The sequence below is a fragment of the Abrus precatorius genome, unplaced genomic scaffold (genome assembly GCF_003935025.1).
Source record: "Abrus precatorius isolate BTA unplaced genomic scaffold, Abrus_2018 Scaffold11, whole genome shotgun sequence".
In the NCBI taxonomy this organism is placed as follows: Eukaryota; Viridiplantae; Streptophyta; class Magnoliopsida; order Fabales; family Fabaceae; genus Abrus; species Abrus precatorius.
In genome coordinates, this window is record NW_020874303.1 from 2,197,730 (window position 1) to 2,212,419 (window position 14,690).

General features: G+C 29.0%; 1 protein-coding gene across 1 annotated transcript; it reads left to right on the forward strand.

Annotated features, from left to right (window-relative positions):
* The first annotated feature begins 11,277 nt into the window (after positions 1-11,277).
* LOC113854284 (probable disease resistance protein At4g27220) lies at positions 11,278-14,102 on the forward strand. Its single transcript, XM_027485199.1, has 3 exons — positions 11,278-13,300; positions 13,339-13,814; positions 13,950-14,102. Exons 1-3 carry the CDS (start codon positions 11,278-11,280, stop codon positions 14,100-14,102), a joined length of 2,652 nt encoding a protein of 883 aa, XP_027341000.1.
* Positions 14,103-14,690: the final 588 nt, after the last annotated feature.

Below are 14,690 nucleotides of genomic sequence, written 5' to 3' on the forward strand. Positions count from 1 at the left end.
ATCTATTTAAGTTAATTTTGCTAATCTAGTAAGGGCGATACTTGTAATGCCTTATATTTCTTTCCTCAATATATGATAAATTTTCATAAAAAATTAAATGGTAAAGTAAATTTTTCTTCAAAAACTTTTTAATAAGAAAGAGACATTGAAATGATATAAGGTTCATAGAGTAAAATTTCATTAATTCATAAGTACTTTAGAAAAACAAAGATTCTAAAATTTTCATCAGCAACAAAAAGAAATAGTAGTTTTACAACTGTTTCAAAAGAATGCTATAGAACTGAAAATATCCATTACATAACTCCAAATAACTAAGTTCTATAGCAGTTCTCATCCATCCATGCACTGTGAGTCTGGTACTATTCGTCCTGATTTCCTGAAAATGTTGTGTAAGGGTGAGTCTCTACCCTACCACTCATACATAACACATATTCATCACAAAACACATCTTATCACGATTAAGGAAAAAATCATGGCATTACATATCACAGTGTCATATAAAGCATATTCTCATCTCAACACATATTATATTCCACAGATTCACAATTTCTTTTACTTTTACCCGCACTTACGCCCTGTAGCTACAATTATCCGATGCCTCTATCCCGAGGTCTTACACATCCATGTAAATAGTCGTCGGATGGCCCAATACAATATGGATATAACGCATGCAATAGACAGCCCCTTAGCAAAGGTAATGGTCAGGAGTCAAGTCAGGAAACGAGTGTGCGGCCACGTGGTGCATTTGAACACAATATTTCGTGCATAATCCCAAATGTCACTCACCACCCTACATTTCCCCAAGATATCTTATATCGTCTCCATCTTCCACTCCCCCAGTGTATCTCTATAACTATTTACATCATATCTTTTTCCATCTTATACTCTTTCGAGTATATTCACATGTTCACATATGTCATTTATCATGTTCACACATATTTTTCATTATATTTTCACATACTTTTCATCATATACATCAAACCATGGCATATTCACAATACACATCATTTTTACATGAAACATCCATCTCTTTGTGTATTTCATATCACAAAATCATAAAATCATATCAACCATTCACAATATACCTTATCATGCCCTATTTGAACAAAATATCACATTTTCATCATGTATTTATCATAAGATTACATAAACAGTCAATTATTCTCACTATTTACTGATTATTTCTCATAAAACAAGGATTATTCCACATATAATTACATACATGACAAGATCTATGAGAATACAAGTAATAAACATAACCAAATGATAAAGTAGAGCCCCCTTACCTCAAAACAGAGCTTTTACAAATATTTAACCGAAAATTTTAACTCTAGGACAGAGGTTTTCCTAAGAACATCATGAACATCTATAAGAAAAAGAAGAAGAAGAGAAACGAACAGTAAATCTAACTTCAAACTTAGAGAAACTTACTTAAAATTCTTTAGAACGGACGTAGAATCAAAGATCTGAAGAGAAATCTAAGTTTAGGAGGTTTAGTATGGGAGAAAATGGTGAGATATACCCTTAGAACCTTTAAGAATCTTGGATAGGAGTTAAGAAATGAAAATTTATGTGAAACTCTCTTTTTATAGAAAATTTTCAAAATTTACTGTTCACTGCCTTACTGTTCACGTCGGAAACATTGTTCGTGGTCACTGTTCACACCGGAAACACTGTGCAAGCGGACTGTACGCGGATGTGATGTCAACTATGACGTCATGATGATGTCATTGATGATGTCATTGGCACTGTACATAGGCAGTTTCACTGTTCATCGACACTATTCATAGGCAGTTTTACTGTTCACTTTTTTTTTAAATATAAATTCTATCCAAATCTACTCCAATTATACTTTAACAAAGCTCATTTTATTTAAATTAAGGTACAGGATGTTACAATACTTATTTATTTTTTAAAAAGTAATAAATTTTGTATATTGCAAGTATAATTTAATTCATATTGTGTGTTTGATGTTTTTTATTTTCTTTTTCTTGATTTCTTGGCAAACATACCAATTGATCGTATAAATAGTGGTGAATAAAAGCGTTGTATTCCTTAAGGATCAATAGATATTGCTATAATTTCTGCTATCTTAATTAAAATATCAAATGAGATCCAATAACATTTGTACATATATTCAATGGTTGAGATTTGATCAAATTGATGGTAGTAAATATGACTAAGGCAACAATAATGGAAGTGTTGAAATGCAATAATTTAAAGATGGGATTGAATTTTATTATTCATTCTCATGCATATTTTGATGATTTAATAATAGAAAGACATTCTATAAAAATAGATGCAACACTTCTATGTTTCCTTGTATCAATTCTTCACATACAAGATTCCTAAGAATATTTGTAATACCCTTATTTTGTAATTTATTATTATTACAATTAATATTAGTTGTTTGTGCATGTTATTTGAAATTAGAAGTGTTTGATTGATGTGAACTGTAGGAAATCTTGCTGTAGCGAGAATGAGGTGGTGAAAATGGAACCTTCTGGAGTCCTCTCGTTGTAGCGAGGATGCTTCTCTCACTATAGCGAGGAGCTCTCGCTGTAACTAGAATGACAAACAGCAAAGGAAGAAAACTTATGATTTTTTTGCTGTAGCGAGAAAGTCGCGAGTTTGAGAGATATTTAAAGAATTCTTGCCCTAAAATCTTCATTTTCAACCAAATCATATATCCTCTCCATCCTCTTCGTTCTCTCCCTCTCCCTTCTTAGAGAAAAGCTCCAATAACTCTGGATCTCCTTCAGATTTGAGCTCAAACATCCATTCTTCTCGGATCTAAGTAAGTTTCTAGAGCTCATCCCTTGGATCTCCTTCCTATTTCTCTTTTTCATAATAGAAATATTTCTTGTGATGTTAAGAATAACTCTAGTCCTTTGGTAGTATTTTAGATCGAGACATGGAGTTTCTCTTTAGAGCACATGAAGAACATAGTTTTTGAGATCCATTTCCAGGTAAGGGGAGTTGATCCCAAACCCTAACTCCTTCTTGGTGTTTTGGTTCAAAAATGCTAAGTTTCTATTGGGACACTAAAATACTTAGATTTTCTTAAAAATCTAATGTGTAGGATAGAGGGTTTGACACGAAAACCTCTTTTTGAACCTTAACTTCGGTATTTTGCTTTGGGTAATAGAACCCCAATGATTCTTTAAATTGTGTTACTAAAAATGAAATTTTGGGTATGAGGAACCAATAATTTAATCTAAAGATCAATTAGATAAGACTTTATAGTGAAAAGATAAGTAATTAAGCTTTTGAGGAATTTTTAAGTTTTTACTATTATTTATGTATGAACAAGTGATATTGAACTTTAGGATAGACCACTTTGTTATTACGGAGAAAGTGTGTATGTTAGGTTGTACGATTGAGCTGAGTTCGGAGGTGTCTGACCTCTGGCACATTGTATTGATTTGTGTGGTGTGAAATTGTTTGAGAATCTTTTGTGCTAGATGAATGTTTGTTGATGATTGAGGTATGTTGAAATGGATAAAATTAGGTTATTGATGAAAAGTGTTATATTATTCTTAAAAGAAGAAAGAGTTTTATGTATAAAAGTAAATGATATGACATGATGAAGGAATTATGAGATATGTGATTGTAATACGTGAGTTAGATGGATTGATTGTTGTTATTATGATACAGGTGTTGTGGTACATCAAAAGATATACTTATAATACATGTATTGTAATATATTAAGTTGTGTAATCAAGACTTACGCATATATGACACGTTGATCTATGAGAAGGGTATAGAAAAGAATGAGAATGAGAATGAAATGAGAAATGTTGAGAAAGAGAAATATAATAAGTATAGATAGTCACAGAGATACATTAGAGGTGTGGAAGACGGAGGCGATTGAGAAATCTGGGAGAAATGAGGGTGGTGGATGTCTTTCTATGATTACGCAAGAATTAATGAAAATAAAGAGAAAAGACACCATAGGCCTCACACTCATTTCCTGACCTAAACCCCTGCCTACACCTTTGCTAAAAGGGGCCAGGCCGATACACGTGTGTATCCATGTTGCTGCCACAAACCAATAGCTATCTATGCTATGAAGTCCTCAAGGAATCTCAAGGGCAATAAATATGAAAGTATAATGAATGTGAAAGAATGATGAATGGGATATAGTATAGAAATTATATGATTATAATATATGTATCGTGGTAGATCAATTTATGTTATGATATGCGTGTTGTAGTACATCGACAGGTGTGATTGGGACACATGTATTGTGACATATTAATTGAAATGATATGATACACGTATAATAACATACAGGTCAATATAGAAATGTATGTATAGTGAATGAATTGTTGTATATGCTCTTATTGATGGTTGCATTATTGCTTGTGCTTGGATATGATAAGTTTTAATATGAGCTGTTTACTATTGGTAATGAATTTGAATAGGATATTAGGCAATAACTTTAGTTCTTTTAAGATAATTTATAATAAAAGAGACTTAGTGGGGCGAGAAATACTCACTGATATTTTCAGGTAATGAAAGAAAGGAGATAGAGATGGTTGATCCGTTCTAGGGTCATACTCGTCAAAGATTGTGAGAAAGGAACTGCTCAGATATAATTAAATTAAATGTAATAGATGTATAAATCTTTTGATGTATCTTATTTCATTGACAGACAAATTTTGAATTTGATACTTTGTTAAATTTTATTAATTGGTATTCCCATATTGTACTATTTCTGTAAAGTTGGACAAATTAGTACTAATTTTCTTAATAATGTTTTTAATAATGTAAATTATTTAAAGAAAAGAAAGATGTTACAATATTTATTGAATAACAATTTCTAAATTATTCAATGAATACTCCAACATTAAAATTAAGTATTAAAGAGAAATCAATATGTTGAAATCTATTCCTAGCATTTCAACACACTATAAATTCCATTTAATTTGGATCTAAAGCTTACTTTTCAATCAAACATCGAATACTAAATCAAAATACTATTGATTAAAATATAATAAAACATTATAAGCGAAATGAAATCACTAAGATTTATAGAAATAGCTATTTATATATATAAACTATTAAAATACATTAAAGTTAAAGATTACATCTAATTCCAAAGAAAAAATTAGTCTCTCATATATGCAACCATTACAAAAGAAAGAGATGAAAAAATGAACAGACCAATTCTCTCAAACTTCTCTCATATATTTGCTCAAGTGACAATAGTACTTCATGCTGAATAAATGTATTTTTTTCAAGCGATAGCTGTTTTCTTGAGCATGGCTAGGGAGTGACTCATTTTTACATCTTGTATTTTCGTTTAAGTGAGAAAACTCTCGTTTGAGCAAAATTTAGGTAGATTAAATTTTTTTGACTGGGTTTCTTTCCTCTATGCCTTCTTTGTCCTCTGTTTAAAGAATTCAACAAAGAATTGAAAAAAATTTTAATCTATCTTTTAATTAAATTAATTGTTTAGTATAAAATTTTCTAAATTAGAAGAGAATTAAAATTTAACTTTAATTCATAAATTTTAAATACTCTAATTTATGTTGCAATTTACTAAAATTTGATATTTATCACTTTTGTTTCTAGAAAAAAAGAAATGTTGTGCACTTGATACACATGTAATGTGTATACACGTTAATTTAAAATTTAAACATATGAGCTTAGGAAAGGAGTGCTACCACGTGACAACATCTGAAAATGTATTATCCCTATGGTGGGCACTAATGTATTGTCTGAAAATTTAAATTTTGGCTAATCAACGTAGGAATCAATCTCAAATTCTTCTTTTCCTACAGGATCATTTATTTTATTCTTTTATTTTTAAATTTAAAGAACATATGATATCTCAAATTTAAGAAATTATTGAAAAATTAATTTAAGATCAACCATAATAACTATTAAATTGTCAAGGACTATATATTTGGGAACCAACCGATTGATAATTTTATGCTAAATTTCATTTCCTTTCTCCACATTGAATGAACCCAAGTAGTCTGGATATATATTCATGATGTACATTGGTTAATATGGAGGGAAACCAAATGTTCTCTTCCTTTGTTTCTTTTCTTGTTTTTTCTTTTTTTATAGTGAAAGTTTGACCCACCATTTAGACTGAAAAACTGTATATATCTTTAAAATATTAATAATATCTTTTTAAGATGTAGTTTCTTTTAATATATAATTTTTTATTTAAAGTGATAAAGATAAAGCATATAAACAAGATAGGTATTTCACATCCCTAATCTAACTTAAGTTTTAAGTAAAGAACAATTATAAATTAATCTCTAGGAAAGTATTTATAAAAACTTGAAGAATCTTACTTTTTTCAAAGAGATGAGCAAATAATCTCCAAAGGTGGTGAGGGTCTGAAAAGAAGGCACAATTCACTCCAAGTTCATAAAAAGAAATTTGAGAGCTTAACGTCCTTTGACCGAATTGAGCTAAATGTTGTGTCCTTGATTTCAAATATTTTGATTCAAAGGATATGAAATCATCTTTCTTCAACCTAAAATACGAGCAAAGTGTTGGAAAAGAAGCATACATAGACGATTAGTTTAACTCAGGTAATACTATTTCAAACCTTCTCTGTTGTAATATATTTATGTGGCTATGAAAATATCTCAGACTTTGTTTAACCTTCTCAATCTTCTGGACCTTGTTGGTAATATATTTAGGTACATATTCTTAGCATACTCACGCATGTGTAATCCTCCAGAGTCAACTGCGACACACCCTCAAGTCCCGGTAATAGCTTTGTCATATTTCTAACTGCAATAGTGAAACACTTTGAATTTAATTTATGTTGAGCTATGATGATATATTCACATACGAGTGACTTTACAGTTGATCTTATGAGTCATATATCGTTAATATTCATGGTGCATGCGAAATCAATTCATTGATGGGTCACATTTAAATTTTAACCGGGTTGGGAAAAGAAAGCATTGATAACAGTTGACACTTTGAATTTTAACACAATCTTGAAATTGGATCTTAAAATGAATACCGGAAACAAAAAAACATATTTCAATCTTGGCGTCAGGATAAAATAAAATGCTTGTTTTACATATATCCTCAGCTGAAATGTAAAAAATGTTGGAATTATAGAGTATTTATATAATTTTGATTTATGATTATATAATTAATATCATTAAGATATGGTGTTTGATATTAATTGTAAGTAAGAAAAGAAGAAGTTAATGTTTGTGTTTTTTAGACTTTTAAGATAACTATTGTAGTTATTTCCAAAGATAACTATCAAGTAGTTCTGTTTCATAATCTCTTCCAATAAGTTCTTCTATATAGGATTTATGTTTTATTATGGATGATGAAATTTTGGTTCTAACATAATAATTAAATACACATCAAAGTAAAAAAAATATTTGTAAAACTATTTTTTCTTTAAAGCAATAACAACACATAACAAAATTTACTTTATGTTCTTATTAGATATTAATTCATAAAGTATAAAATATCGTTGTCAATCTTTTTTGTATCTTTAAGATAAATTTTATGGTATTGTATGCTGTTATTACAAGGGATGAAATATTACTTTTAGAAAAGTATGTATTCATGTCTAAAAAATCATATCACTAAGTCTCAATTGTTATAAATTTTATTTTCCTTATTTACTTAAAAGTTATAACTTTCTACGCTTCATCGGTTTCATATGCTTGTAGCCACCATTGGAGTCTTGAGTGAATATGATATATGATATGATATATATGATAAAGAAATTAGGGGGAGGAATTTGGTATATAGCTAGCAGTTGAAATAGTCATTATATAAAGCTTAAGTTTTAAGTTAAATATACACATTGATATTCTATATTATAATTTTAATATATATGTCTTCTTGTACTACACTTGTTTTACTTTAAATGGGGTGTTAAGAATCAAATTTTAGAACACTTAATCATAAAGATTTATAACTAAGTTCTTTTTCATAATGTTTGAAACATAACCTTTAGAACTGTGATTAACCAAATTATCAGTGTTGAAATAAGATAAGGTCAACTAAATAAAATATATATAAACTTTCAAAAAGAAGAAATAAGCACAGTATCAAAATATTTTTTTCCTTGAAAATAAATAATAATTATTTAATCTTGTCACCAAGTCCGCATGTGATGTTCTAAATACAAACATCGTGAGAACCAAATTCAGTGGACTCACAATTATCATCTATAAAAAGATAATTCATAAAACGTGTAAAGTTAATAGCTTTTGTCTCTATTAGATACATAAATAAACAATTTTTTATTAGAGATAAAATTTAATGAACAAAAGAAAATAAATTTTATGTAATTAGAGATAAAAATTGCTTGTCTCAATAAAAAAAATTTTGTCTTACATCGACTTCATTTAGGTCATTAATAATATCAGTTATATTAATGACAAAATTTAGCTGTTTCAAATATATTTTATCTCTAATTATGTTTTTAATTATTTAACTAAAGTAAAATATGTGTTTGTGACGAAAGTCGAGACAAAAATAATGTGTAGTATAACTTTGTTTTGTCTCTAATTGTGTTTTTAATTAGAATAAATATATTTTTTATATAAAAATTATCTAACCATACATTAACATATTTAATTTATTAATTCAAACAAAATTTCTTGTTAAATTATATTTTGATTATTTTTTGTTTATACCTTTAATATTAACTCAAAATATATTAATTTATTATATAAATAAAAATGACAAGTATTAATAAAAAAATTATTTTAAAATTATAGCTCTTAATTTCAAAACTTTTATTTATCTTTATAATTTATTTTTTATAATAACGTAGAGTGTTATTATTATTTATAAAATTTACTATACTTATTTTTATTTATAAATTTTATTGAAATATAATGGTTGTTATTATTAATACAATCAAACTAAAATAATTTTACTATGCACTTGCAAGTTAATTGATAGTGTACGGGTTAAATATATTAAAGGTACGTTATTTTTTTAACTCCTAGTTGGTTTTAGTTTGTTCTAGAATTATAGTTTCTTGTGGTGAGAGTTCTTGTTAGATTAATCTATGTTTAAAAAATTACAAAATTTAAGAAAAAACTTTTCATGATATCATGTAAACAATGTAAAAGAGATTTGTTTAAATTTATGTTTGAGTCTAATCATCTCTACAAACTTTTTATTTTACTTCCTTCTACTCTTTTGTTTGTCCAATCGTAAAAATATCATGTGCCTGTGTTATTGTGATTTATGTACTTTATGTTTTCAAAATAAATGAGAGAGGTTTTTAAAGTTTAAAATAAAACTTCGTCTAACTTTTTTATAATTCTAATAACTGTTATATCAAACATTACTTTATTAAAACTATTCAACAAGCTACACATGCGAATATAGATTATTTTATTTAAAAAATAATAATTACTAGTCATATGAACTCATAAGTCAATCTAATTTTAAGGTTCTAGTATGTTATGTAATAATCTACATAAATTATCAATCAAAAGGGTAAATAGAGAAAATGCTCAAAGAAAAGTTTGACAACAAATAACCAACTAAAAAATAACAAAATTAAAATAAAATAAAATAAGATTTTTAGCAGATAAAGATGTTAAAACAATTGAGAGATAAAAATAAAAGATAAGACAATAAATTGAAAAGATAATTAGATGCTTAAACAAATAACAAAGAGATAAAGATAACATGTAAACAATGAACAAAATTGGATGAACTTCAAAGAATATGCGAAAGATGACTTGGATTAACAATTTTTTAGAATTTTAAACATATAACCATAAGTCTAAATGATTAAGACAATAAATAAAAAATATTTAAATAAATATTTAATAAAAATAACAAGAATTAAATAATTAAAAAGCACAAAATTTAAAGATCAAGACTGTGAAAAATGAACAATGGGACAGCTTCAAATTCACCCTCTCTAGGATTGAAGTTATAGATGTTATATGTTAAAAATCCATGAATCACTAATACAAATCTTCCAAAGTTGGAATTCACTAAACTCTACGTAGAAAATTTAAATTGCATCACATTCCCTTCGATTTAATAAATAATTAAATAATTAGAGCGCTACCATCAAAGATAATTCATATATAAGTCATGGAGATCATCACAAAAGTTATTACAGGAGATCAAGACTGACGGTGGTTTCAAATAAAATTATGAGAAAATACATTCTCTTGAAACTAATATTCTTAAATTTTTTTATAAAACTTAAAAACTGTTATTTTATGAGTAGCCACATTAAAATAAAATATTTATTAAAAGACTTAATAAAATCACCTTTAGTTTAATCTAGCACAATCCTAATTAAGATAAGCCAATCTTAAACATATTTTAATATGATTTATTCACTTTCTCTTTAAAGAAGAATGACAATGAACAAGGGTTTTATTGGAGAGGATGTAAGGTTTGCATTAAACCTATTGAGTAGGTTTCATGTGTGTTGAACACAAAGACGGGAACTACTTGCTGCCAAAGTTCTACATAGTGAAAGTGTTAGAGAAGATCTTGGACTTTATGCTTCTGAGAGAGGAATTATGTAAACATAAAAATCGAGAAGCAAATTTAAATTTAAGAATACTATATACAAATATTTTGTGGTTAAATTTGATCTCGATGAAGAACATGATAAGGCAATAAATAGGGTTCCATGAATTATATATGGGTGTGCACAGAGACTAGGAAAAACTCCTTGCCAAAGTCAATAGTTAAGGGTCAAACTTCTATAACTCCTAATAAGAAAGAATGTTAGTGTTAAGGAACAATGAAAAAGAAGAAAAATGGACGGATAAAAAGTTTTATTAACTTTTTATTTCTACATGTTAATAATATATTATATATGACTCAAAGGATTAAAGTGACAGATGATAACAAAAGTCAGACTAATATGGAGTTTAAAAGTTCTTAGGAAATAAAATGTCACACTTATACTCTTCAGACTAAATTGAAGGTTTAATAATTTTTTATCTATATTAAAAAAATTCTTCTAAATCAACAAAATTAACCAAATAAAAAAAAGTTGAAAAAGAAATTGACATAAAAAAAAAGATTTTCTAAATCAATAAAATTTTAAAAGTGTACATTAACACACGATGCAACATGTTAATATTTATATTAATAAAATTATATGTTAGTATAATTATGTATCGGTACAAAATCAAAATATTTATACCAACAATTCTATTTTTGTTAGTAAAAATCAATATTAGTAGAAGCTAATTTTAAAATGATATTTTTCTTTTGGCAGCGATACATTGGCCAAGGGAAAGGAAGATCAATTTGCACATTATTTGAAACATGAAAGTAGTAACCGCTGCACGTCAATTGGGTAACTTGATTTCCTACAAAAGCATTTTGGAGAATCTCAGGAACGAAATCAACAATCTGCAACAAAAAAGACAAAGGGTGCAGGAAAATCATACTTGGGATTCTGAGGAATTTCAGGCTAAAAGTAAATGGTTAAAAAAAATTGATGAATTTTTTGTTCAAGTGGGAGTATTTGTGAACTACTATGAAGGAAAAGTTTCTTGCACAAATTTCCTATCGTGGTACAAAGTTAATAAACAAGCCAGAAAGATGATGCAAGAAATGGTACAATTACAAGAAGAAGGTAATCTTTATCTGTTAGTGAAACCACCAAAAGATTATAAGGCCCCAAAATCAAGAGCAGATACAATAAATGATATTATGAAGGCCTTAAAGGACCCTCTTATCCAAACAGTTGGAGTATGGTGGTTAGGTGGTGGAGGCACAACCTTATTAGCCAAACAGGTTGGAGACCAAGCAAAAGAAGAACATAACTTGTTCAAAGTGGTTATCATAGATGTAGCTGAGAAGCCAAGCGTTGAACAAGTTCAAGAAGATGTTGAAGCTATATTGGGTCTCCAGTTTAATGGGGAAATACATGTGGAAAGAAGAAATAGATTGCGTCTTAGAATAAAGAAAGAGAAAAGGATTCTTATCATCATTAATGATATGGGGGGAGAGTTGAATCCTCAAGAATTTGATTTGGATGAAATTGGAGTTCCTTTGGGTGATGAACATAAGGGCTGTAAATTATTGCTAATATCAAAAAGTTTGGATTTCATAAAAAATTTGATGGGTGCTCCTAAGGCTAAGGTGTTTCAACTAGAAGTGTTGCTAGAAGAAGAGGCCCAGAGCTTGTTTGAAAAGATGGTTGGAGGCATTGCTCAAGATTCTGAGGCAAGTTCCATAATAACTGAAATAGTGAAAAGTTGTGAAGGTTTAGCTCCTGCACTTTTTGCTGTAGCCAAGGTATTAGAAAAGAAAGACCTGCATGCTTTGCAACATGCCTTGATGCATCTAAAGGAACATGGTGCACCAATAAGACTATGTCACAATAGTTTAGAGAGCGAAGAACACAAATTCTTGATCTTGATTCTTACCATCAGGGGAAAGAGAGCCGTGAACAAGCATAGTATATATTTAGACATGTGGGAAGGTTTATTAAAAAATCTTGATACATTAGAGGCTGCAAGAAGTAGGTGTGATTCATTAATCAGTGATCTTAAGGCCTATGGTCTTCTGGTTGAAGATGAAAAGGAAACTGTCAAAATAAATTACTTGATATGGCACACTGCTTATTCAATAGCTCAAAGTCATCTAAAAGCTTCAATTATTTCTAAGGAATGGCCACCTGAAGAATGGTTGAGAAGTTTACGCTTCTGCAACATGACTATTGAGAGTGGTGCACAGATTCCTGAAAAGTTGCAGTGTCCTGACATTCAAGAGATTATACTAAGCGCTGACAATCCCTCAATGCAGGTTCCAAATTCATTTTTTTATGAGACTAAGCTTCTGAAACTATTAGAACTTATTGGCTTTGACTGTTTAAAACTACCTTCTAGTTTTGGTTTGTTAAAGAACCTTCAAGCATTATCCATGTATAATTGCGAATTGGGAGACATAACTATAGTTGGTGAGCTCACAAACCTACAAATTCTTGTCCTCCTCGGAAGTAGAATCCAACAATTGCCTAGAGAAATTGGACAGCTTCAGAAGTTGCTAATCTTGGATTTAAGAGACACATATCTCCAGGTGATTCCATCCAATGTTCTGTCAATCTTAACTAGTTTAGAAGAATTGTATTTGAGAAACTCCTTTTGCAATTGGGAGGTTGAAAGATCCAACAGTGAAAACAGAAATGCAAGCTTGAAAGAGCTAACAAACTTGCATCGCTTGGCATATATAGAAGACTTGTATGTTCCTGATCCTGAGGCATGGCCAATGGACCTGTACTTTGAAAAAATGAAATCGTACACGATTTTCATTGGGGATAGGTGGACTGAGACCCATAATGGTGATCATGGGTTAAAAATGTTGATGTCTTATACTTAGATGAACTGAATGGTGGTGTCCAAGATGTTCTGAGTGATTTGGATGAGTTTCCCCATCTACAATCGCTCTTTGTACAAAACAATGTTGAAATCAAATGCATAGCCGTGAGTTCTAGTGATGATCATCACAGTGGTGCTTTCTCCAACTTGGAGTCTTTGTCTCTAAACAATGTAAGCAATTTAAAGCACATATGCCAGGGTCCTCTAAATGAAAAAACTTTCTTCAAAATAAGAGTCATCAAAGTACAGCAATGCCATGAAATGAAATATCTCTTCTCAAATTCAATGACCGAAGGTCTTCCTCATCTTGTTGATTTAGAAGTTTTAGAGTGCAAACTCATTGAGGCAATTGTGGTTGGAGGAGAGGAAATAATAGAGTTTCCTCAATTACGCTCTCTAAGGTTACAAGGACTCCCTGCATTATTATGTTTCTATATGCATTATTCTTACCGTGAACTCGCACTTTTTGATGAAATGGTATGTATATATTTGATGAATTCTCACAAATTACTAATTTTTCTTCTACTGTTTTACCTTTCATTACAATTCGAAAGCTAAATAGTTTCATTTGTTAATTAAGGTGGTAATATAAAATTTAGTGTGTATATGCAGATTTCTTGTCCTAGTTTGGAGAGAATGGTGATTTCCAATACTAGTGTAAGATACATATGGAGTTTTCCATATAATGTTCAAAATTCACTTGGGAGGATAAAGAACCTATACATCGAAGATTGTGAGAATCTGCTGTCCGTTCTTCATTGTTAAATTATAAAGAACACTTTACGGGAGCTGTCGTTGGCGTGGGTGCAGAGTAACATTGTGCGATGTAACATCCTACTTTTTAAATTCCGGTAAATAAATAATAATTTGTAGCAAATCACTTCATTTAGTTTAAAGTAATAATTTAAAATCTTTTTCAACTAAAAATCATAAGAATGAATTAGTTCTTGTCCAAATCGAGTATTCTCAGAAGGGAAAAATTCAAAACTTTTTCTTCCAAATATATTTTAAGCAGTAATTGAATTGAAATTTAACTGTAATTATATAGTATTACCAAATTAAAATAACATAAAATATATAGATTCTTATTTTAAATCACATATGTATTTATATGAAAGCATTCTCTTTACAAACCGTTAACTAATATATATATATATATATATATATATATATATATATATATAACATAAAATACGTAATTCTAAAATATCAGGAATAATTTTTTTTTTTTATAGGCAAAACAAATCTTATTAAAAAGAGTTTAAGGGAAACTCAAAAACTCATATACACAAAAAATTACTTACTCAGAGAAATAAAAAGTAAAAATATACTTATACAAAATTAAGACAGATG